Here is a 27,700-nt window from a genome sequence, read left to right on the forward strand (position 1 = left end):
CACCACCCCCCAAATTTCATAATTCATGTACGAAGAGAAAATACATCCACGTCTTGGAAATTTGCAATCTGTATTGACATCAAACACAGGCAGCCTCCACAGAGACTGAGAATCTTCATAAATAAAAAGTACAGGGATGCACCAATAACATAAGCTCAGCAAAAGTGATCAATATTTAACCTCTTTGCATCTTCCTAAGCAATCTCAGCTGCATAAACTTCACTTCACATTATCTAAACTAAACTCCTGCTCTAAAACTCTTACCAAGTCAGGTTTATTTTCTGTCAAGTGCTTGACAGTCAGGACAGCTTCTACCTGAGCATAATGCACATGGTGTCAGAGAAACCCAGACAAGACTTAGTCAGCTTGGTACAATGAGCAAGAAACAGGGACTTGGAATATCTTTAACAGCCAAGTCTGACTGTTAAAGGCCAGAGGTTTGTGAAGTGAACTTATGTATAGACTCTGGAACTAACAATTCTTGCCACTCTGAACACTGCTCTGGACCTTTGGTTCTTTAAGCAGCAGTGAGAGGTGAGACTACTCCAAATTATGGTTTGGGGTTTTTTTTTTAATTCATACCAAAACACTTTACACAATGGGAAATGATAAAGGTATGTAATTGACTACATGTATCATGACTTTGAAGCACTGCACAAATCTAGGTCCTTACCGCTACTTCCAGTGTTCAGGCAGCTTTCTCCTGTTCAGTTACCATTGCATGTAACACCTCCAAAGTCCATTTGATTTTCCCTGTACACTAATGTGGTCTACAGGTTGGTAGTTTTCCCCTCTAAATACAGGGCACCTACTCTGAACTCTCGTTCTATTCTGATCATCAAAATCTGCAATATCATCCATCTCCTCCTGTTCTCCTTCATTCTCACATATCTCAACTCACATCAGCAACAAGGACTTGCTTTGTTCAGCGAAACACCAAAGCAAATTTGATTGTTACAGGTCCCATTGGTGCACTGATGCCTGTTCTTGTGCTCCTCACACTTCCACAGCAACCTTCCTCTCTTCCACATTAACTAGGAAATTCCCTCTTCGTATCTGTCAAATGCTTTACCAAAGCCCAGGGACAGCCTTTCTGCTTTTGCAAAGAAAATAGTCTGGATCCAGTTTACTGTCCTGTGTTTTATCTGTTACCAAAGTCAAATTAACAGGCTTTCATTTCCTTGATCAAAAGGGATTTTTAAGGTTTAAGAAGAAGCTTTTATGTTATAAGCTAAAAATGCATTAGCTGGAAGTAATAAGAACTAGGTTTTATCAGTCAAGCAAAAATTAGTAGCCAGCCACCATGGTAAAGACATGAAGAGACAAACAGAAACCTGAAATTAGATATTATTAGATAGAGGAATTCTAATAGACTAAGGGATCTATTAATGCTCTTGCATCAAACCTCATTAAACCTAATTTTCCTCATCTCCATCTTTTCAAAATATTATCTCAAACTAACAGAACATGAACTTTCCTGGCAGAAGCTAGATCACAAAAAGACACCTGTACTCATGGAATTCTAGAAAAAAGAAGACTCTCAGCAGAAGAAAAACCTACTTTCATTGGTGACTCCCTGTCATTAGCGTATTCCAGTGAGTACAAGTGGAATGCAATTTCAAAGGGAACCAAAATAACCAAAAATCTGGAAAAATGTAGAACAGCTTCTAACTCCAATTTCATGTTCTGCATTAAACAGAAAACATCCCCACAGAACTGAAAGATTTCAAAGCAATTCTATCAATGCCATCAGAATACTGCTTAATGGAAGAGTGACCTCAGTCTTCTGAATAGATCAATGCTACCAGCATCTACAATTATACTGTAACCACACAGCACCCATTACATCTATCCATAAAGCCAGGTAAGTCTCTGAAAATCTACTACAAATAGAAAGAAAAAGAGACAGGCAAAAAATAAATTAAAAAAAAAAAAAAAAAAAAAAAAAAAGGAAAAAATCCTCTTTTGATTCCATCTAAACCATATCTGTGCAGAGTTACAAACAATACAATCATATGAGTGGATTCTACTGACGTCTCAAACCCTAAACCAAAAAGCCAACTCCATCATGTTCATGTGTATCTCAGATTAGAGCTGTGTGCTCAGTTATAGTCTAATCAATCCATATGCCTTTTAAAGAAATCCTACTTCCTTGAAAGAAGCTGTTGGATAAATGGCACGATTTCAGAAGCAAAGGAAAACTGGAAGCTGTACATCTGGCCACTAACTAGGGAAAAGTTACAGGCTGTGGGAAATTAGTAGAAACAAGGCTACCAGGGACACACGGCCATGGGCAACTTTCATTCCTTTAACAGCTACATTGATACTGAACTGCAGGATGGAAGTTTTTTTCTCTTAGCGTTTCTACATATGTTTTCAAAACAGCTCAAGAGTACTTAATAATTACTAATTTACAGGGGGGGAAAATATTTTACTGTAGTTAAAAAATAAAATTAGTAAAATTCAGAAAAAATGTTTTTAATCTGTAAAATAAAAATCTTGCCCTCAAGTCTATCAGTAAATAAAACTGCTACATTTGACGGTCTCTGAACTTGCACTAAAACTAAGAATCCTTCCACAGGATGTCATGAAAACCACATACTAAATTCTAAATACACCAATACTAAATTCTAGCACAGGCACACCCTGCATTTTCTTTAACACTATCACCACAAACCAAACTAAACCTATAAGCAAATGAAGTATTTAATAATTGTAATCCCCCCCTAATATTCTGCTGTTGCGTTTTGCAAACTTGTAATGTTTCTGAGTACTTACGAAAGAATTCGGTCAAGTTTTGGTCCATTACGTCCCTGAAGGACAGTAGGGGGCTTGTACACCCTCATCATTCCTTACTATCTGTACAGTTCCTCTGTTCCTGGAGCTCCTGGTCTCTTTATTTATGAAGCTGTGACCATTTTGAAGTTATTTATAAACATTAACTCATTAAATTCCCAAGTGTCATATTAGATACCAACTCAGTGACTCATATTCCTGACAACGTATTTACCAGGGCTGGGAGAGAAAGTAAATTTACATGCACGAGTAGCACACACAGGCATGCCATGAACTAATCTTGTATTTTAAAATGCTCTTTGGCATTAGGTAAGTCTGAAGTTATTAACAAATACGTGTGTCAACTGAAGGTGGCTCACTATCAATCAGTGGAATTTATAAACACTGCCTGGCCACCATTCTGACAAAATGATAAACGGCCCACAGAACAAAATATCCCTTCAGTTTTTGAGGAGCAAAAATGGAAGCTGAGGTGTTTTAAAGCTTTCTATTACTGTACTTAAATGAGTGCAAATTAAGGAAAATTACAGGTAGCTTCAAGTACTCCCTGAGAGGGAAAGCATCCGCCATGTGCTAAGGTCTCTTAAAAGACAGTAGCAAAGTTATCAATTCGCCAGGAAAAATTACTTCATTACACCTTATGTGCAATCTTGGCCTCATAAAAACCTCAGTGTTTCAGATGGTACATCTGGTCCTAGCAGCCTCACTGCACAGTAAGCCATACAAATATTCAAGTGAGAAGTTCTGCAGCAAAATAAACAAAGTAGTATTAGTACTTTAGCACTTTTATCCAAAATGTAAGGGCATCTAAATCCTTTCTAAAATAGAGAAAAATCTCTGAACCAAAATAATGTACTTCTCCTGGCAATGAACTAATTTCACTCTTCACTTCCCAATTTTCCCAAGATTCCTGAACACTGGTTATGAAAGCAAAGGAAAGCATCAGATCCGTTGAAGAGCTCTCTTTATTATGCCACTCTTCACTGATCAGTCCTTTGGCAAAATATTTCTGAGGAAATGCTTCTATTTCTGCCTAGGAAAACCCTGAGGCTCCAAGCCACATAATTTAACTTTGAAATTAGTCCTAGTACTTCTTTGAGCAGAAGGTTGGATTTTAAGCCTCCACAGGGTCCCTTTTTCAACTTTAATTTTCATGCAAGCAGGTATTTTTCTGCAGCTTCGAATAATTTAAAAAACATTTACCTGCACTTAACATGGGAGTCAGTTACACACTACTAAATGCAGGTACACCTAAGAGGAGGGATATGAGAGCATAACTCAAAGACAACTATTACGAAGGCACATTTTAAAGAAAACCCCCACTCAAGAGACACACATTCCAGAAGCCATAGACTTGGCAAAGCCTTTCTCCTGATCCATCACAAACCCCATGTTCCTTCCCACGCAGTAACATTTATTCCCATTTCTTGCATTCCCTGTAGTCTTACTGCTCCCCACAGGATTCAAATCTGCCCACACTGCCTCTACCCTTTACTGAGACTGGAAATGTCACTTGCAGATATGTTAAAAGTAATATATACTTAAACCTTTTCTTCCCAACTATTTACTACTCTCTACATGATGGTAGTAACTCTTGTTCTTACAGCCTGAAAGCTGCAAGACAGTTACTACAGAAGAGAAGTTTTAGCTTAGAGCTAATTGAACTTTATTGTAACCATGTAGTTACAGGAGTAGTGAGACTGAAGAAGCATTTGTGAAATGTTTAACAAAATTACATGTTCTTCTTAAGCTTAATGACACAACAGCAACAGTCTTTCCACGGACAATCTGTCTAACAGCACAATTAGACACTCATTCCAGTGCTCCATCCTTGTTTCAGGGAAAAACAAAACAAATCCAGAACCAGACTTCAAAGAGGACATTGCATTAAATGGAAACAAGTAAAGCATACTGATCAAAAAAAGCCAAGCCATAAGAATGCCATCTGATAGGATGTCCTTCACATAGCAAAAATTTCAAGAGACTTTCAGAGCTCTTAATATAGGGCAGCACTTCTTTCTGAGGAGATGCTGACCTGCAATGCTTCTCTCAAAAGCATTTCAGCATTATAAATTTCAGATAATGCAGCTTCTAAAGGAACAGACAGCAAATAAAAATACTAAAAGCCACTAATGTAGGACAGAAAAAAAAATCAAAAGAAAAAAGGCTTTTTAAAAGTCTGTCAAAAGAAGTGACATAAATGACTTTTATCATGACAGCAAACCTGCACACAAATACATCAAACAGACAAATTTGTAATGAGCTTCTTGCTATTTGTTTTTAAACACGATAACTTTCAGATCAAGTGATTCCTACTCAGATTTAAGAACACACAGAAGAAAAGAGACATACAAGTATGACCAATTTTCATGTCAACCCTTTGTTCAACATATATAGCTTCTTTATCAAATGAATTATTCCTAAATTAGCGATCTGGTTCTGCTCACCTTTTCATAAACAAACTAAATGCTGAATAGCAAAACAGAAACAAACTTGAGTGCTAATTAGACCCAACATGTTTAAGCATTTTTCCAGTTACCACAAAAAGCTATTAGGTGCATTTACACCATCAGTCTGGACCACCTCCCATTTATTCAAGGCTCCTGTTTTTGTATCTGTCCTAATGCATGTGATGTAAATCATTCCCAGCATCCCTTCAGGAAGGGAACAGCTAATCTCCTGGGAGTATTTTGATGGTAAAATAATCCAGGATTGCACCACAGGCAGTGTGCTTGGGACAGCCCAAGGACTTACTGTTTTCACTGAGCCCAGAGTGACAGCCCTGTCCTACAAGACTTTGCCCTGTCATACACCCATAACCCAGGCACTCACCCCATACTGCCACAAAACAAAAGTGGGAATATGGCAACCACAGGGTTTGTAGAAATTGGGCACTTCATCAACACATAATGATTATTAAAAGGAATGGGAAAAAATCCTGTATGTTCAGGTCTGAAAAATTATCCCACAGAGATAGAAATTGAATGTAACAGCTTAGCTTGGAGGAAGCACCAACTGGTCATGGGAACATAGACCAGGCGCTGAGGGCAGCACGGATATAACCAGCACTGCTCCAGTTGAAAATTAAACTCCTAAAGGCTCCACCAGTTTATACACTAAAAGCAGAAAATTAAGGGGGTTTTGCTAAAGAATACAGTGTAAAGGCAAGCAAGATTTCCAATAGAATGTTATGACCTAGTACATCCACATTCAGGGCAAAAGCTCTGTCATTCATGATGATTCAATTCTCTGTTTCTAAAACTTCCTTCCTCGCTTGCTGCTGCTTTTTTCAGTGTCAAAAACTGAACACACAGCAGTCACTGGAAAATTAATCAGCCTGGTTGAAAATGACAACAGTGAAATCTCCCAAGGCTTCCCCTCTGATCTTCAACTCTTTCCTGGCATGCCAACTCCAACTGCATTGTTTGAATGGGTAGAGAACACGAACGAGGGATCCAGCAACAAAGTTTTTACAGAGTGGCACTAATGAAAACTGTGCACATACAAATGCTGCCCTCATGCAGGAGAGAAATTTGAAGTCCTTGACATTAATTTTCTCCTCATTAGGAGTTAGCACTTCCTTGAACTGAACAGCTGTTCGTTTTTAATACCATACCTTCTCTGGATTTCCATTTCTTCTTGTGATGGGCCATTTTGTACTTGAGAGGGAAGCTGTGAATTCTGTCGAGGCAATGTAGGACCTAAGATCAAAGACAGATCATAAATTAATGGTTTGAATTTCTATTGTGCAAAAAAAAGCACAAAATCAAGAAAAAAGGCCAGCCATCACACAATATTTTAAGAACTGCCCACTTCTACTTTTTAAGCCAAACAAGCTCAACAACATAACGCAGCAAATAAAAACTGCAACCTCACACATGTACAATGTTACCTCACGCATCTGCAGAATGAATTTATTTTAGATGGATGGAAAGGTCTCACAGAAATGCAAAATAGACTTTCTATATGATGGAATTCGACAAAAGCTTTGAAAAGCACTCCAAGCCTGAATTTTTCTTAAAACAATAAACAAGTGCTCTTGAAGGAGCAGGAAAAGCTCAAAAAATTAAACCACTCACCTAAATAGAACACTGGAAAAGGGGGAGGAAACACAAAAAGGAAATAAACAAAAGAACAGGAGAAAAACCATCAGAACCATATCACCACATTGAGAGAAAGAAGATAAAGCATGTTTCTACAGGTCACACCAAAATTCACTCAGATTTCAGGTCATCAACTTGGATCAAAGACCTTTTTTGCATAGGTAAGTACTGTATCCAAAGGAATGGGGGCATGTAACAAATGTGCAAACTGTGAATTCTGCTAAGCACAAGAGATGCAAAAGGGTCATGCAAAGTCATCTCCAGTCTTTACTGATGGGAAATTCTGAACCAAACAACTTCCAAGTAATTGTCTACACAAGATCTGTATTCTAGAAAAAAAAAAGCTTTACCATTTTAATTACAAATGTATTTACAGTACAAAACTGTGCAAAAAGAAGTGAAGAACGACAAAGTGTGGAATAGAATACAGGAGACCATGAATGCATTGCTGCTGTCAGGCAGTAATCCAGGAAATTATTTGGACTATAGCTGTGCTCAAGATTATGAAATTTATAAGAAACAAGAATTACAATCAATTAAAACATCCAGTTTTGAAAATCCCCAAGAGCGGAGCAGTAATTTCTTACTGATATTCCACCAAACTAGTTACAGTTACAGAGTTGTAATGAGATCTTCCCCATCTCAAATAGCAAAAAGCAAAATTTTTTCCTATATGAACTTGTGAAAGTCACCCAAACCCATAAAAAGACCACGTGTGATACATTGACACATCAAGGACAGGCAATTTGCTTGAGATACAGCAAACAAATGCCTTGTTTAATAGCCCTACAGAAAGGTTTATTTCCTCAGAATGCCACAGTATTGGGTCCACTGTGATCTTTAATCATGAAAATTACAAAAGTGTACGCTAAGTACCCCACAATTCCAAAAAGTAATGGAATTTAATTGTGGAGGATAAAAGCAGGCAGTGTACTACAGAGGTGGGATCTCCCTTAGTTATTCTTTCTGCAAGCCTTAGGCCCTTATTCCTAATGGCTAGATGTTGCTTGGGATGCACTATTTTTGCTTCAAGTATCCCCAAGAGACACTCACAGGTATAAAACCTATGGTATTTTAACCACAAAACATTTGACTGCAATGATAAATTAATAATTAAATTATCACTAAGCAGAAACATCTGCCACATGGCTCATCTGGAAAACTCTTCTGCTTTAAAACTTCCGTGAGATCCACAGAAATCCTCCTCTCCTGTCCCCTGTGTGACAGGTGGGAAGCTTTAATGCCCATTAAGCCATGACTGCGGCTCCCAGGCAGCTGGGCTATTTGCTGCCTGCACCAGGCTGCAGCCTTTCATGGACTTTTACAAGTAGACACAATCCAGCAGCAGTTAAAGGTGCTATAAACACCATCACTGCTGCTTGCCATGCCCAACAGAACACGTGGACTAAGTCAAGGTTCACAGCTTGAGCTGCAAACTGCAAGCAACACTATCAGATATGTGATGAAATTCCCATCCTATTCCTCAGAATGAAACACGCTGACTTAAAAATTAATAACAAAGAACAAAACTAAAAAGAATTGGTCACAATGTGTCTGTATACCAACCAGAACTGTTTTGTACTGAAAAGGCATCAGAAATGAGAAGTTCAAGCTTCCACCAATTTAATCTTTAAGAGTATTTAATAGGTTTTTTGGAAGAAGGTATTATCATACCACCACTCTCCAACCTTTCTACCTTAGTCCTTCTTCAGCCAACACCTCCAGAAAGCAAACACCAAGCTTCACCTACACTGGCTATTCTAACATGCCTAGCTATGAGAAAACCTGTTCTTGTAGCCTCAAACTTTCTTCCAGAGCACTGTCCTTCAGAAAACCACGTTATCCATCAATTCTGCACAAGGCAAACATGAGCAAGCCAAATCAGCTTTAACTTGGCCAGCCTACTTCAGTGATGGGCTTCTTTCATAGCTGTGCGCACAGGAGACAGAACAAAAATCACCTGCTGGCAATCAACCTGGTGGTTCCAGTAATTCTTATACATTTTTGCCACAAGGAAATGCAACCTGAGTATAGCAAAGGCTTTCAAGAAAGGAAAGTTCAGCTCTCAAGTCATCTGTCCTGTTTTCTCATGAAATTTCCCTCTGCAGCCACCCTGCTAAAGAACATTAGAAAGTTAAAGGTACATGCCACGTGGAAAAGTATGTTTTATCCTAGAATGTTCATTACAGCAAGCCAAGACTACCACTTCATTGCTAAAATACAACTGCCTGGCTAGCAGGACAATAAAATAAATAAATAGGAACTAACTAATAAAAACCTCTCTCAGAGGCTTTTGAACACTTCAAGATACTTCAGAAACAACAACCCCCATGAGAAATACTCAGATACTGCCTGGAAAAGAACTCTGATCCTCCTACAGGATCATTTTATCTTCAGAAGCCAATATAAGCCAAATGAGAAATGAGGCTGAATGGTCTATTCATTCTGTGTTTTAAAGAAAACCTAACATCTTTTTCTAAAAAAGCACAGATGGTGCACTCTGCAGCACATTCTGACAGACAAGAGGATATAATTTCATACTAATCTGTTCAGCAGCCATTCCAGTTTCAGTGCTTTCTGTTTTTTAGCTTATTCTCACCTTTGCATCACCCTTCCTCTATGACAGTTCAGGTAACAGCGTGGTGAGAGATGGACTGGAAATCTAACATGTTAAAAATCCCAGGGAAAAAAGCATTAAGGATTTCCACCAGCTAGATGACAGCCAGACCTGGCTCTTCATGCAGTCACACAGATAATTATGGTGGCATCATCAGACTGCTGGGGACTGCCTGAACCAAATCAAGCATCCCCAACATCACCCACCCTTTTAAACCACAACCAGAGTCACAGTTTATCAAACCCCTAAATTTTTCATCCCTAATTGACTGTTACCTTGTATCTCTATTCAAAAGTCAAATCAATTTCAATTGCACAACCCTATGAAAGCATAACTAGCAAGCTGGAAAACGAAACAAATGGTTTGTCCTCCCTCAATGCCTTTTGTTCCTCTTCACTCTTTCAGTTACCTTGTCTGTTTTGGAGCGTCACACCACACCCTACCCCACTTCTTTTACTGCCAGCTGCATTGTATGCTATCAGTGTTGACACTGGCTGATATTGAAAATATCACATTCCTATAGCCCTAAAAAAACCCCCAAGCATCAGCTGTTCAAGACTGGCACAACACATATCCTACAAAGTTATACACTGAGCTACAGGGTGTGTTTTCATTTGGCTGGACAGGGAGCTTAGAAACATAAGGATGGATGAAATGAGGTTTGTCGGGGACCAGTGGCAGCCAGATCATATGAAATCTCCCTCAGAACCACACACGTCCTAATTCAAGAAGGCAAAAACACACAGAAAAACTTACACCTGCAATTATTGTACTTCAGACTGCAGCAGTAAAAGACAAGCCCTAATTTTTGAATAAATCTAGTAAAGCTGGTCAACTATCACACGTTTTAGTTTGAGGTGAAGATCTCCATTTTCTCCCCGGAGAAACAGTTTGTATAAACAACTCAGTAACTAAGAATTTCCACTCTCATTTCTCAGTATGCCAAAACGAAGCAGTGTTCAATTATACAGTCTGATATCCAAATCAAAATATGACTTGTCTTTTAGAAGTGTTTTCAAAGACTGAAAGTGGACGGCAAATTTATTTATACATCCATATGATATAAACATAAGTGAGCTGGCTAATTACAATCTTTAGGAAATATTTTCTTTAAGGACAGTTTGAATACTCCTACTAAGCAAAGCCCACATCCCAGGCAAGAGTTCAAAGCTACAGCCAAAATGATGTATTTTTGTTAGGAAATGTAAGAACTTACTAAAAAAAAAAGTGTTTTACTAAATGGTTAAAGGCTTTCTGAATGAATGAAAAGCAGGCTTTTCAGAGATCTGTGCAGGAAGCAATAAGAACAACAGCTATGGTGAAGCATCCCTCTCATGTGTTTCCAGCTCCTTCTCTCATTCAGAGCCTGTCCTGCTCTAGGCCATGCCAGAACAAAGTCTGGGTTGATTTGCTAACCAGCCTTCAGCAGAACCAAAACCACATCACTCTCCAAGCCCTGGATGTGTGTTATGGGTTTATATGCAAGACTACAGATGGCCAAAAATGAGGGCATTAACTAGTGACAAAATTTCCTCTACTACTTCTGTTTGGGTCAACCATCTTCCAGCCAAGCCTTCCCTTCCGGAACTTCAAACACCTACTTCCTCACTCACAGGCACCTTCAGCTGAGCTAATTCACTCATCACTCCAAACTTGAAACTAAACACTTTCCACTTCAATCCACAAGCTCTTTTAACTTGATCAAGGTAATAAAGGGCAACAAGAATAACAAAACTATTCACTAAAACTCACAAGAATTTAAGCAGAGGTAAGCCTCCTATCAGTGCCAGCAGAAGCCCCTATCAGTGCCAGCAGTGCCTTGGGAAGCAGGCACTGATAGATAACCTGGGAGCCAGGCTTGGCTCAGCACTGTGCTCCAGTTCCCCCTGCCATCCTTTCCTGCTTGGGGACAGAGCTTCACCAGCAGGCAACTACTCAATGAAACTACAACATCACAAACAAAAGTACTGAAGTTAAAACATCAATACCATCTACTGTGGGATATTTATAGCTCCCCCTCCATCCTCAGCTGTGTCAAAATTTGTTTAAATAGCAATGTTATAGGTGATGACTGTCACTATTGGTGGGTAATAGTACAGAAATCAGCCTAACCGAGGTGTATTTCACAACTATCTTCATGACTTTTATGAAAACACCCTGTTCCCAAAAGGCAGATTTAATCTATCTACAGCTTCTACTGATAATATTTTTAAAGAAAACACTATAAACCCTCAACAGTAAAATATGCTGACATTCCTCTATGTTTATTAAACAAAACTTTATCCATAAATTAATGTACCTCTTTTTCTATTTGACATGCAGTTTAGACTAGCTACCAGATTTTAATTAAATTCTTCAGGTTGTTCACCTAAAATCTAATGTTTTCACATGGTACACCTTTAATTCTGGAGAAACAAACAAACAAAAAAACCCTTAGAAATACCATTCAGGGAACCCTTAAAAGTTTGTATAACTCTGAAAACTTAGCAACCCTCCCTTCACTTCCAAACACTATAACTGAGACTGATGATGCTTTCGATAATCTTAAGTGTAATTACAATGAAGAGGAAGTACTCTGTCTAATAAACAGATAGAACTTCCTGTAGGGTCAACATTTTGGCACCTAAATCAGGATTACCTAATCAGTATTAGCTATTATAAACACCTAGTAATGACCTAAAAATATGTATTTTATCAAAGCTACATTCAAAAGGAAGAGAAAAATCTTGCTAGCAAGACCAGAGATATTATCCAACTTTTGACAATACAGGTAATAAAAATACCAGCATGTTACTCCTGTTCTGACAGGGAGTGCTGACAGCCTGTTCCAGAAGCTTGCCAGGAGTACAGGTACAGCATCATTACTTCACTGCTGTAGAATTTTTCTTCTCTCAAAACAAGTTTTAGCATGACATGAACTAAAACAGTACAAAGAAAAGCATCCAAGACACCCTCTGCAAGCTCCACATATACTTTTCTCATTTCAGTCTTCTGTAGTCTCTCCATATATTCCAATTAGGCAACCCCAATTTTTGTTTCAGTTTGCATTTCCCAAAGATATTAAATTATTTAATCTGTGATTTGAGTGCATTCCTCTATCAGTAAGGATTTAATTACCTATCTCTGCTGGAAGAGAAAGAACTGCACATCAATATACAACTGTGAATAAACATTTGTTTATTTAATAACTGGACAACCTAACTTCAAGATACTAATTCAAGAGAAATTAAAAAAAACTTGAACTACAGGAGCTTTTCCTCTTGAGGGTCAAATGAACAAAATAATGAGACCTTAGAAACAAAAAAAAACCCCCTCTGTTTCTTCTTCCTCTCCATTTTCCTATGAATTAAACTGTGATCTAAGGCAATACTAGAACAGATTCACTGAAGCCCTTCCTGACCCTGCCTTTATATCCAGAACGTTCCAAAATCTTTTCAAGAAGCAATATGTAACTGCTACAGATTAGTACAAAAAGCATCACAAATCTTAACACCTATGTAATTCTATTAGAAAGAATTAAAATAGACTTATTTACTGTCGTGACATCCTTCCTTCGGTTCCTTCACTGTTTTCATCTTCTGCAACAAACAACTCCGAGGACCTCAGATGCAAATTACACAACTATAAACCTCACATTTAGTTTCCTATTCTCTTAGCAAGGCTTTCCTGAGGTTGAGGACAGATGCCACACAAAGCAACACCAATTCCAGCTGAACTAGAAGGTGCTTTTTGCAGCAAAACCGAGTATGAAACTCCTTTGTTCCTCCCAACACAAGCTTCCCTTACATGACCTTATTCCTTCAAAGAAATAATCCATTGTCTCACACATCAGAGAATTCTCAGCCGTCTAATTTTCCTTCATTGAAGCTTTTCTCTCATTTCAGAGCCACTTTGATTGCAACAATGAGCCCTACTTAATGCAGTTATGAAAATTTTCTTTGTAATGCAATGCAAAACCTTTGCAGCGAGCCGTCATCTCCAGACAAGACCAATTACTGAATATCTGAACACATTGCACACAGCCTTAGAGCCAGAAATCCTCTCCATTTGACCTCTTAAACTTGATGACACACACTTGTCATTTGATGAAGGTGTCACTTTCGACCACATCAAACAGTTATTTAATGTAATGAGTAGTAAGTCTTTCAAAATTTTCCCAAATGAGCACCAAAAAAACCTTGGTTCACTTTTAATGCATTTCTGAAAAAGTGTGAGGCAGGAATCTGCAGGATTTAATTCTTTAAAATTCCAGGACAAAATGCAGTCCTGTCCTTCTCTTCTGGATTTGCAGGTTGCCTACAATCTGCCCAACTAGCCAGCAGGAGAATAGGGTTTGCTAATGCAATCATTCAAACCAGAATGGAGCTAAAACACTTTGACATTTATTTAAATGAACAGAGTCCAACCATCTGAGAAGTTAGGACGTTCATTTGATCAGTCTCTAACTCAGGAGGAGGATAAAATCCTAAATCTGCAGAGCATTTGCAGCAGTTTCACTGAAAAGGCAGCCATTGCTTCCGAGTCCTTTGAGACAAACCTGCACTGTTTTTTTAGCAGAAAGCTGTCACTTGCAGTAAAGCCTTTACTCTGAGCTTCAGAGATTTTCACTCTGCATTCTGAACTCATCAGAAGGACAAAAAGCCTGTCCCTGTGAGCTCAGCAGTGCCTGGACTCCAGCAGATCCACTAGAGGGAGATCCTAAATTAAACAACCTCCAATTTTGCCAGCAGCCAGCAGAACAGCTGAGGATGCCAACTAAAAGATCAATGACATTTTTCAAATATATGCAAGAGAAGGAGACCATGATTTAATTTTATTTTTAAAAGACTGAGAACCATACCCAATCTGACTTGCAAACCAAAAGGATGTACACAACTTAATCTTTAATATCCCTCAGAACTCGTTTAGATTTCTGTGAACCCTTGCTTAAAATTTAAAATTCATCTACAGCTTTATGAATTTCTGAATAGTATGCTCAGCTAACATTAGAACTGCTTTCCTTTTATGAATAAAATACAACATAAAATAAGCAAGCTAATAAAAGAAATTGCCAAAATGAGAAAGCACAGCAGAAAATAAGGATACTGCAAGAATCTAACTTTAACTGGATGTAATTCTAGAATAAAAGGGAAGCTAGCTATGTAGGATTTCTTTATTTTGAGTTGGAGGTTCTATATGCCATTTTGGGTACACTAGGAAACACAGCAATTTATTTAAACTAATAGAGACAAGTTGTCATCTTCAAGTACAGATTTTTTGAAGCAGTATCATCAAAATACCAACAAGGACTGCATGTGTTAGAAATTTTTAAAAGCCAAGCAGATACATTGAAGGAAACAAAACTAACCATACATCATGTATTGATCACCACATATCAGTGTAAGTTTATTTTTATGACACATACCCTCCCAACACCTTTTCAGAAAAAGTAATTTGTTCATAAAAGGGAGGCAGTTGCAATCCATTTCCTAAAAGAGCTAATATTAGAGCCTCAGAGCCAGTGGCCTGTCTAAGTAAATATTCTTCTACTTCACAGATGCTGGGGGGAGAAAAAAAGCTAACACCAAGGATTCATTTCTAGCTGCACTTTTAGGAAATTATACCAACGACAGAGCAACAAAATTCACTGAACATTGAGCAAGGAGCACAATTAGTTTGTTTCTAAACTGCAAGCCACTTATCAATCTATTTCCTTTATTGAAGCAACAAGCAACATGTTCAGAAAGATACTTGATCTTTTTTACTTCCTACACTGATACAGGTCAGAAAAATTAAGTAATATCTAGAGCATATATTGACAAACTTCCCAGGTGATAAGACTTAGGAAGGCTTGTTGACAGTACTCTAACACAGAAATATTATGAACATTTATCTTTAAACGTTGTCTGGAAGTGATATGAAGCTGAGAGTGCAATTCCATGTGCCTTATTAGGAATTCTTTTTAAAAGCAGCAGCGCAAAACTGCTCATCTGCTGAAACAACACTGATAATGTTAAGGTTTGGTTTTATTTCATCTTGATGGAAGCTGGAGCACCTCTCTGTCTGTGACACAGGTGACAGCTAATCTCAAACCAGCACAGCCCTTGGCTGACAGGAGCCAGAGAAGAACAATTATCCCTTGTGCTCACCATTAACTTGTGATGCAGCTAATTAATGCATTTCGACTTGCGCCTGCTGCCACCAAATCAAATTCATGAGAAGGAGAAACAAAGTGACTATCATGTAATTCAGAAAAGGTTACACCCAATCACTTTCAAACATAGTTAACAATGCTTAATTCCTGTCCATCTCAAAATTGTTCATAACAGACCAGAGGACAACAGCACTGCAGTCAGTAACCAGGCTGTGATAAGTCATACATAGTTATGAAATTTTACAGTCATAGAATTTTAGTTTTAGCCAAGTCTTTACAAACTGAAGTGGCACCTCTGTTTAATAAAGTTTTACTGCTGAACAATATAACAATGCAGCAGCCCACAAACACCTTGCACAAAGTAGCAAGAGAAGGAGTCATTAGACAAATTACAAGCCACAAAATGAAAAAAGGACATACTGTCTAACTAAAAATGAGCAATGCCATGCCTGCCTATGTCATTTCAGCCTCCCTAGCAGCTCAGGTTTAGTGTTATGTGGAGTTAAACTGAATTATGAAGATATGAATATGCATATATACACACTGAAATACATAACAAATTCTTTAAGTACAGGTAATAGGAAAGAACTTATACCCCTCAAACCTGTGGTAATTACCATCAATCAGGCCTCTTCACCAACCAACACCTCATATGTTCCCAAATGTTGGCTGGGACACAGGTGATGAACAGTCAAAATACATGAAAAGTTTACAACTGAGTAACCCTTAGGGAAAGCAGAACTGAGGGATTTAGAAGAAAAAACACCCAGGTGAGAGGTGGGAGACTGGGAATCACAACTAGGTTATTTTAGCAGGCAAAAAGAAACCTCCTAACTCTAGCTACCTTTTCTATTTCAGCCTTCTATGTTGTGTAACAATGCAGAATGTATCATCCACAGTCTAGACAGCTTAATTTCAAAAGGTTAAGTCTTGAAACAACTACCAGAATAAAAACCAACTTGATAAATTCACTTTTTTTGCTGTAGTTGAGACAGCCCTAGTATGGTTATCTACAGCCTCTCTTCTGCACAAGAGAAAGAAAACTGGCACACAAGTACTATCTCTTGTTACACGGGCAATCTTTAAAGTTTAATGAGGACAAAAGAATTCTATTTGGTTACAAGAACACAAAAGACTCTTAGTCTTTTAAAAGAAACTCCCTCTGTGTGTGTCACAGTGTTACTCTGATCAATTTGCTGGAGTGCCTACCTAGAATATGCTACAGATAGCAGCAGAACACTGAAAGCCAGGAAATTTTCCACCACTGTTTTAAAGCTTATGTCACCCTGGTCTTCAAACAAATGAAATTATAGACCTGATGTCTAAATCATATGTGCTTATCTGAATGTTAACCCTAGATTCAAGGTCTCTGAGCTAGAAAACTCTGTGTGGTAAGAACTGCCAGGGAAGATTACCTGAATTCCAAAGTTTGAAGCAAAAAAAGCTTCACATTTTTATAATAAACTAGTCATCAGTGAGAAGTAAAAATACCAACACACAATGGGAACCTGGATCTCTCTAGAAATCCTGAAAGTATCCTTGTTACAAGGTACATGCTTCTTGGGCAGGTCTTTTTGTTTTGCTTCCTTAAAAAAAAAGGCAAAGCCAGCAGTTTCTGTAGCTAATATAGAAACATGAAAATTGATTTACTTGCTAGGAATTGCAATTACAGGGATGCCAGTCGAGTTGAGAAGCACTGTTAAGAAACAGTAATTAGTTAGACAAAACACCCTAATAATTAAAACACCTAGAGGCTTAATCATGATTAGAAACAAGACTTATAGACTTTTACGCATAAACATTTGATTTTTTTCTGTATTTGAACAATTATAGGGGAAAAAATTAGTGAAGAGACTCTTACCAGCTTCCTGTGAATTTAATACTTCTAAGGCATGCATCATGGCACTTGCGAAGACATTGGCATCTTCTTTGCTGCCAAAATTGAGACCATACACCTGCCTAGCATCACGCCACTGGTGGAAGGTCTGTGTAGCCTGATTGTACTTCAGCCCTTTTGGAATGGCACAATTTATTACCACCTATAATAATTAAAAATAAATAAATTACTTATGTTTCACATTGCTGTTCTATCAGAAGTTTCAGCTTTGTGTAGGTTTTATTCTTCCACCGCATGGTTTAATTCAAGACCCATAATCTGAGAAAAACAATGCTGAAAGCACATAACCATTTCAATTTTGATTCCAACTCTGTCCCTAATCAGTGATGCGACTACACAAGGGGACTAATGAGATATTTTGTATCAACTTTTGTAGCTTAAGTGTTCTCACTTCAAAAGATGCAGTGATGTTTCCTAACAGCAATGTAGTAACATCAACAGCTCTGACTTCCAGCAGCAGACTACTTGATGTGAAATATGCATCTGATATTCAGAAACTCATTTTCCTATGAATTTCACTGGGTATTTGTTAGGTTTCTTTTTAAACCAAGTTATCACCTTCTCCCTGTGGCTGCTGCACCCCTTGGCTTGCAGGGCTTTCAGCAGCAGTTGACTGGATTCGTACCATGGATCACAGGGTATCATTTTGCAAGATTGTTATGGCTCACACAAAAGATGATAAATTCGAGCTATTAGGGCAACCATTTACTACAAGCCATCCCACTAAGAGGATCTCATTGCACTTGGATAACTATATCCTCTCACCTTTTCCTGCTGAATAATGGGAGGAAAAAAAAAACCCTCTCAGAGGGGGTTTGTTCTCAGATGAGTGCACAGAGACCATTTATTACTTGGAGTAAGTGTTTAACAACAAATCACACTGGAGATTACCAGTCTAGGCTTCAGGTGTGGAAAATGACCCAGAACAGACCAAAAGAATTCTATGAAATACTGGGAAGGAGGGAAACAAATATATAAGAAGCTTTCCTCAAGCAAAAGATTAGGTTTTTAACCCCATCCCAAGTATTATATGGCAGAGCACATTTACAGAGTGCTAATTTGCCATTTAATCATGATCCAGTAACTTCATCAAGGAAATTAAAATGTAATCCCTGTTACTCCCTTCTCCTACAGTCTCTTAAAGTGGCAGATGATCAGCATTACCAAATATCAGAAGGTTTTTTGATCAAAATGATCTGGGGGAAATGACACATTGTGCATCCAAGTTTTCATGAGATAGAAGAGCTAAAAGAAGTGTCTACCCAGGCTGCAGCTCACAGTGTAGAGTGGGGGAGAAAAGCTTTCAGGTTGCCACTTTGCCTTAAAAAGAACCAGATGACTTCTGTGTACACCACTAGCCTTTATAAATAGATATCTGTAGGAAGAAATGGCAAAAGGACTATTGCCTTGGGGGTATGCAAAGTGCTTAGTTCACAGGAAAAAAGCAATAAAAGTTCTGCTACTTCAGTGAAAAAATGATTTTTTTATTGGTCCTATAATTGTGCTGAAGACTTAATATTCTAAATTTTCAGAGGTTTCCTCACCTGATGATCCTGAATCTTCCTGCCCACTACTCTGAATGTGTTGTTGCCTGTGTGATGATATATGTGAACTCTGCTGAATCCAGTTGATCCACCAGCTGGTACCCATTTCTTATTGGCATCATCGTAGACCATCACAGCAGCTCGTGCTTGGCAGATACTCTGTTCACTGTTAATATACAAAGTGGAGAAGAAAATAAAATTACTTGTGGCAAAGCATCATCTTTCTGGTTAACTTTAAAAAAACCCAAAACCTCAAGATGTTAAAGCAATACTCCTTGCAACTTGCTGAAACCTCCACCTTTCTGAATACAAAACCACCAGGACTCTGACATTTTGCTGACATGTGTTCATTCTGAAAAGCTGTGGTCCAGACAGACAAACCTAACAAATAGTAAAAGAGCTCAAGAAGGTATTCACTTCTTCTTTTTGCACTTTTCCCCCTTGCAGATTTTTTTACCCTTCTTTTTCCTCACCACCAGCCATGACCTTTAATAAAATGCCATAACCATACACAAAGCTTTCTGCAAAGAGCGAAGAATCTGGAGTTGCACTAGCTTTGTACAATCTGCACTTCTCAGTGGAAATTACTTCTACAAGAGATGAGAATTGGAAGGCCCTTACACCTTTTAACATATAGAGAAGAAAACAAACACACAGAATAAAGTCCAGCACAAAAATTTCACCAGCTCATAAATGAAATGCATTTTGGTTTTGATACAAACAACAGTTGACACCCAGATGTAACATTTTCTCCCTGAGAAAAGGTTCTACTGATCACCAAAAGTGCAAATTCATCAGAAGATTGCCATCAGTAGCTAATCCTGATTATGCCAGTCATCTGGAAGCTGAGCCACAGCCTGAAGTTAAAAAGGAGCATAATATGAGTATCATCATATAAGAAACACATGAAATCAAGACCATAGCAGAAACAGACTATTTATTAGGAGAGGAAAGGGTGATACCATGCAGGTTGTCTTTGCGGGAAATGTCCAGATGCAGACAGGAAATAAAAATAGAAAGGAATGATTTCTTATCAGTAAGTCAGATTCTCTGAACAGACCACTCCAGCACATCCAACATTATAGAAAGCACATGATGCCTGGCTTGCAAGGAATGTGCCTGCCATTTGGAAAACTGAGAAGGCTGAAGAGACATGCATCCTTCATAGGAAAGCAAAGGAATGTTTCTCCATATTTTATGAAAGAGGGAAAGGATGCCTCCCCCACCCATCTGTCTTGGGTTTTTTTGTGGTTTTGATTGGTTTGTTGGTTTGGGAAGGAGTGTGTGTGTTTTTTGGGGTTTTTTCCCAAAGACCATGCTGAATTTCCTAGTAGTTATTCACATCTCCCAACACAAGAAAATTCTGAAGTGCATCCAGCTGTTTTGTTATCTTTCAATACCAACATTTTTGAGAAAACAGAATCAATTTCCATCACACTTTCCATGGCATTCTAACAATTAGAAAAGTGCTCAACACTGGGATGCTTTTCAAGGCTCATGGAGAAGACAGAATACTGAGATCATGTCTCATGCACATGGGATATTCATGATCAAATGAGGAAATAGATTCCTAATTTTAAAAATGTACGTGTTCTAATTCCATCACCTATTCAACAACTAGATCAGAATGGGATTACAACCTCTAATTAGACCACCCTTTTTCTAGTTCAATTTAGGGATCTTAAAGTCATAACATACATAACTAAAGTGCTTCTTTTCTAAGCATAATTTATAGTTTAGACTGGAAGGACAACATCTGAACCAGGAAGAAAGATTAACTGCAAAGAAAATAAATTTTGGTACAACTTTTAGGCATTTCACAGTCCCATTAAATATATGCCACAGTGAAATATGGTTCCCTCACTTGAGAAGAGGACAGTGCAAGAACCTACTGGATTTCTTTATTTTTAGATATTTTGGCATACATCCTAAAGTTCAAACCTAGAAACATTCTGTACCGTTCACAAAGTACATGACAAACACTAGTGGTTTTTCTAAAATGCCTGACAGTAAACTTGGAAAACTTCTGAACCAATAATACATTTTTGCTATATTTCAATTTGGATCAATCACAAGCATGATAAACCACAGGTGACAGGACCTAGATACTGATTTGGAAGCAGAGCCATGTGGTTCGCAGAGTTGTTGCCAAAAAGTAACTTCTACTCAGTCATGTGCCAGAGAGATTAAAAAAAAAAAAGAGATTCTATTAAAAATGAAGACTATGATTCTAAGCTAACATGTTCCAATTACAACAAAGGTAGAACCACAGAGTGACTGAGTAATGGTACAGTGAGCAGGAGACCTAATTAATAGGACAGACCATCAAATTTCAGGTGCTCTTATTCAGTCTAAGTTTATAAAACTTTTTGCATGATTTTATTTGACATACCAAAAAATAAAGGAATAACAAAGAAGAAAAAACTATTCATCTTAGAACTATTTGGTATTCAAGTGGCAGTCTTCACAAGTGCAAATAAGATGACCTTGACTTGAATTTCTAGCTTTTCTTTAACAACTGCTAAACTATTTTTAGTTCCACTTCTCAGGCCATGTCTTATAACTGGAAGTATTAACCAAGTCTAGATCTCAAGTACTTCATGCTCCATTTAAAATAAAACCATTTTCATAACAGGGAATTATTCATATAAAAATATGAGATGATTCACAAACTTTTAAAAGTGACAAATACAAACAATTTCCAGCTGACCTTTTCAATCACTACACAATAAACCTGCCTTCGTTTCATACAGATGCTATAACTAAAATTTCAGTGTTCCAGGTCTGTAATTTTCATATCCAGGTATCAATTTGAAGGTGACATACTCCCCTCCTGCCAACAGTTCCCAACACACAGCACCTTGTTTATCAGACTGCAAGAGTAAAATGGAAAAATGAAAGAAAGCAAAGATCCCTATGAAAAAGAAATTTAACCATCACAGGATGCTGGCCTATTTCCAGGGTTCAATAATAATACATCAGTAGGTGAAGACGAGATTTATTCAATTACTCTCTAAGTAATAAGTTCTCCAAAGTGATTACACTTCCTTTCAAAGAAAAGCATGGAGGCATGAGCTTTAGTGAAAAGAATCTGCTCTTCAATGGCCATTTGATAGTTTAGCATCTGAATATAGTATATTGTATATTATCATTAGACACCATAAAGTATTTAAGTATCAAGCCCCCCTCCCCAAAAATGCATACTAGAAATCCACTAACTTCAAAGGGTTACACCAAATCAAAAATCCACACTGTTAGCTCATGACTACCTTAGACAGGTCTAATGAAAAATAAGGTTTACATTTTCCTCTGAAGATCCACCTTTTTCTAGGAAAATCCTGACTTTAGTGTACACGCCGTGACTAGAACCTGAACCAGTCTCTTGTATTCTACAAATATATATGAACTTAAACTTCAGTGCAAAAGAACAAGAGCCAAGTGAGTCAGAATGGTGTAATTTATTGTATTTCTTGCTTTTCACACTTATGACACTTCCCTGCTGTACTTTTATTAGGAGACAGGTTTTCACCCATCCCAGTATTTATACATGAGCTCTTCACAGTCCCCAGGGTTGGCTGCAACACGTGTGTCCCTTACATGACCTGTGCTAGGATGGCTTCCTTCACTCACTGCACCAGAATCACTCTGGTCTGATCACAAATGCAGATTTTTTACATATTATCTTACACCGATGGCAAATAAGTTGTCTCCAGTCATGTTGCAAGAGAAAAGAAAAAGGTTCTTCATCTCCTTGCCATGTCATTAGGCCTTCAAAAGCATCCTACTGGGTTTACTTGCCTATCTACAAATTTTCCTCTTCCTGGTGGGGTGTAATGGTTCCAGAAACCATCAGACTTGGATTAGCCTGCACCTTTTCAATATGTGAGTTGATTAGGGGATGTGGGAGATTGAGCATCTCCAGCTTCACATGCTACTGCCAAAATGCACAGCTGCTCCAAGAACTGATTGCTAAATTATTAGGGCAGCGCGTTGGGGAACTACAGAGAAATATTAACAAAGAAAAGCTGAGAAATCCTATGTTCCCAAGTACACTTACTAAACTTAGTATATGAAATTATTTGTAGAAAACAAAAAAGTCATACAAGGGAACATTCATGCAAAAAAGTGCTTACCAAACCTTAGGAGACAAAGTGTACAAAGCTCTCTTCCCAGAATGTAAAGCTTGACAAATAGCTGGATAAATATATGTTAGGAGGAGTTATTCTCCAGACAAAGATGTAAGGCTCTGATTGTTAAAGCCAGCCATTATTCTGGTTGAGTCCACCTACAGCAATACCATATAAAGCCAACAACAGGGTGGCTGGTTTTTATTTGGGGTGGAAGAGTGGGGGGAGGTCTGGCACTCAAAAGGCTCACACGAAAAACCACAGTAGTAATGAATCATAAGTATAAGATTATTCTTATGGGAGAATATACTTTCCTCCTCCAGTGATGAGATCATACAAAAAGCTCAAAAACCATAGCAAACTGAACCCTAGCAGACATCATTCTTTTGCCCAGATGGAATGTGTTCATTCTTTCACATCCCAAGTTCTTAAGCTCAATGCACAGTGACACCAATCCAGTCTGCTGACCTAAGCTTTATTTCTTTCTTTCTTTTTTTTTTTTCCCCTCTCCACAAGAAGTGGATGGTTGGTTTTCCTCTCTCAAGGACTAAAAAGGATAAACATACTTCAAGGATCAAACTCATGAAACACAGCACAATTGCAGCCACAGAAAAGATCATTAAAATATACCAACAAAGGCAAGGAAAAGCTGTGATTGCTCTGATGCTTAACCTTTGGTATTTTTGTCAGCAATGTAACAGTCAGGGGTTTGAAAAATTATATCCCATTACCACTGCTTCTGGTGATTCAGGCTTTTTTTTTTTTTTTTTTTCCCTCTCCTTCTATGTTCTCAATTTACAGAGACATAACAACATGTTCTTAAAATGTGCAGTCTTTGCAGGGCAGAAGGAATGGAAAGAGACACTGATTCATCAAACGCCTGTTTAGGATTTTCAAACCATGTGGCACAAAGCTAGAAAGAAACTCTAAACATTTCCAATTCTAATATCTTAAAAATACACATTTTTGAAAAGCAGCTAAATGCTGGTCCAGATATAAAGTTCTGTATCTTAGTGGTGGTGTTTTGCAAGGTAATTTTTCCTGCTTGCTCCTGACCCCCAACTGGCACATCACAGTGAAAATGTGTACACTCTGTTTGGCTCTTAAAAAGTTAAAATCAACCAAAACCAAAACAAAATCCCACATATACTGTACCACTACTTTCTATTAACTAAAACAGACACTGTAGACAAAGTTGCTGTGTATTCTAAGTTGCTCATCTGGCTTAACAGTTAAGCTTCTTTTTAGCATCTTGAAGTTAACACAGAAATGTTTCCTATGCCCTCAAATATGCTCCAGACTGAACTCAATTACATAGCTTCATATTTATTTTTGGGAGTAGGGCAAGGAGCTTGGATTTCTCGACAGGGGTGATGTGAGTGAGGAGACGGGAAGAACTTTGGGTTACTTTAGGTTTTAACTCATAATCAGCTGCTTTAATTTTATTCGTTTCTTGAACTTTAGCACTTCAGCCAGAAGGACATCCCAGAGGAGGCTGAGTATAATGATTACCACCTCCTTCTGCCAGCAAGACATCCAGACCATCAACAGGACATAATGGAAAAATATAAACCATTAGGACTCTGCAGAGGTTAACACAGCAGTTCAATAAGTTAAGTTTCTCTAACACATCCTCAGCTGAAAAACTAAGAATCTCAACTTTCCCTGCATTACTAAAAGCCAGTTAAACATGCTGCTGGCACAGGAACATCACATGTTTGGTACAGCAGAAGGAATCAAGATGTGCTGTGCCACTTGTACCCAACTTCAAATGATGCAGCTTGCCCATTCCAACACTTCAGCCAGTACAGAATTTACTTGCTATTTAGGTTTTAAAATAAGACTCAGTTAGGAGCAGCTGATTAATCTGACCTGTTTCCATGTGGATTCTTCTTCAGACACTACAGCTCCCCACAGGACAAGAGTCTTTGTTGATTCCTTCCAGAAGATCCAACTTAAACAAGAGTGGCTGTTAAAACAGGAGGTGAATGCGGAGGGAGAAATCCCAGATTGCTTCACTAACAGCTCTCCTGTACTTGCCTGTGCCTAGAAAACTTTTGATTGATAACTGAGAGATTCATTCATCTCTCCCACTTTTCCATCTCTGATAACCGCGAGATTCATTCATCTCTCCCACTTTTTCTTTTCATGAATTACTTAGAATACAGATTAGCTGCAACATCAGAAACCAGCAGAAAATCCTGCATGGGAAAGTCCCAACTAGAAATAAAACTAGTACTGCTGAGAAGCAGGGGAAAACTGAATCATTGAGATTAATAGTTGGCACAGGAAAGACGCTTTGCTTTTGGCACAGGATTCTGCAACACTCCAGAGTTTTAGCTGGTACACAGTTTGCTGGGGACAAACTTTCTTTACTCAGTGGGCACCTTCCACCAAAAGAAAATTGGTTTTCATCTTCTGTATAAAAGCATTTAACATTAACTTAGGAGAAGTCTGCTCTTGGAGCCAGAAAATTCTCATAAATTTCTCATGTTGCTATAAATCTGTTTCTTGATTTTGCATCTGTAGCTTGTTCCACAGCAGCAGGTGAATATCAAACAGCTGAAAGAATCATGGCAGGACATTTAAGCAGAAAGAGAAATTATTTAGAACAGTAGGTTGATGTCAAGTGAAAGCCCACTTTTCACACAGAATTCCCAATTTAAAACCCAAAGAAATTTTCTTTACCCAAGCGTTTCACATGCCATGTTTCATGCAATGGACAAAACAATTTTGTGTTGGCAATTCAGTATTGTCTTTAAGTTTGTCATATGCTGGTTCACATAAAAATTAATTTCAAAGGAAATCAGGAACATCTAGGAGAGAATACAAGTCAAACCAATAAACACTGACACTACAGAGACAAACCTTAAAAAACCCCAGAAGTATTAATAGGAGTTAAGAACAGGAGACTGAAAAACACGGATATTGAATAACATGAAACTAGTTGTATTAACAATGGCTAACTGTATATGCAATAATGTAGTATAGTATTAATAAAATATACATATGTGACTAATTTTATCCATCCTTAAATTCACAAATACTCTCTGAAGTCCCACTGAAGATGATATTAAGATATTTCACTTCCTAACTCTCACTTTAAATAGACTGTGTAATTACCCAAAATCAGATACCAATTTTTTAGAGAAACAGACACTAAAATCCTTTCATACATAAAGGTAGAGGTGTTTTTTAAGCAATTCCTTCACCAGACAGAAGGAACGACCATTTGCTACCTTGTTCCTTTATAAAGTATAGAATTCTGAACTTTCATCATCCATCCATCCATCTGTCCGTCTTGAGACGGAGAAGAATATGAATATGCTAGAATTTTATACAGAGATTTGGTCCTTGCCTTATATACAAACTAGTGATAACTTCATGGAAATACTTTATTAGAAACCTTCATTATTTTAGCTTGGAGGTAAGATTTTCAATGAAACAGCCTGCAAGAAACAAGAGCAAGATTTTCCCACTTTCTTCCACTATCTTCTAGATCTTTTTATCCCACAGAGAATCGTGAAGATATTTTTTCTCAATAAATGTTTCCAACAGATGTTTTGAAAAAAAATCAGGAGTATACAGAGGCCAACAATTTCATTATAACACATTTACACTGACAGGGGAAATCTTTCTAGCCATTATTTTTATACTGGTAGAATAAGGTCCTGCATTTAGACTCCACAGAACCATGAAATAAGATAATTCAGTTTATGCTTGCTCCATGCACTCATCCATATTCTTGTTTTCTTTTATCCTCTTATACAGGGGTGTTCCCTTAGACATGGCATCTTCGGTAATTTATCCTGATTTTTTCCTGAAAATATTACATTGTTATAATCAAATCCATTTTTCCACTGATTCTTCAAACATATTTCTTCAGGGCATTTACTACTTTGCTTACACTAAAAGGCCGTGCAGAATCCATGCAGTAATTGAAGGAGATTCCATTTCCTCAAAGCAGATTCAATACAGCAGCATCACAAGCCAAAGGTTTGGCCACAGTAAAGGCTGATTCTGTCTGGGTGCTGATTTTACTCAACAGTAAAAGAGGAGCAGAAGATTCCTACCATGCTCTTTCACCCATCTCAAGACAGATTTTTATCAAAAAATCAATTTCTTGGTTTGTCTCTGTTGTCAAAGCTAATGGAAAAAAATCTCTACAGCAATATCTGGGAATGAACCAATCTGGAAGCACCAGGGTACCCTGTAATTGAACAAAGCTATCAACCATAAAGTCAGTATCTTTACTGAATAGGAACAATCATCACGGACTGAAAAGTTCAAAGCTTTTAACCTGAAGGTCTAAAAGGCCAGGACCAAAAGCTAGCCAGACATATTAGTCCTTTCCTACAAACAGTCTATTTTTTGAGGGCTTGTTGCTTTCTTTGCTGCAATTCCATGAATCTGAGCCCAACATACTGTGGAAAGCCTTTTTAAGCAGGCATGAAAAACATCATCTCCAAGACTGACAGCTGAT

At 37.9% G+C, this 27,700-nt stretch overlaps 1 protein-coding gene across 3 annotated transcripts in view; it reads right to left on the minus strand.

Moving 5' to 3' along the window:
• ENAH (ENAH actin regulator) overlaps nt 1-27,700 on the minus strand; it is an 87,745-nt gene that overhangs the window by 24,091 nt on the left and 35,954 nt on the right. For 2 of the 3 annotated variants that reach the window (XM_083858392.1, XM_083858391.1), the window contains exons 2-4: nt 19,091-19,256; nt 17,511-17,688; nt 6,413-6,497 (exon numbers count right to left, since the gene is read on the minus strand). In XM_083858392.1, the coding sequence (XP_083714518.1) occupies nt 6,413-6,497; nt 17,511-17,688; nt 19,091-19,256 (429 nt within the window). Of the gene's footprint in view, nt 1-6,412; nt 6,498-17,441; nt 17,689-19,090; nt 19,257-27,700 lie in introns of all 3 variants that reach the window. The other variant, XM_083858390.1, reaches the window with a different exon arrangement.

Source organism: Zosterops lateralis, assembly GCF_965231275.1.
Source record: "Zosterops lateralis genome assembly, chromosome: 3".
Lineage (NCBI taxonomy): Eukaryota > Metazoa > Chordata > Aves > Passeriformes > Zosteropidae > Zosterops > Zosterops lateralis.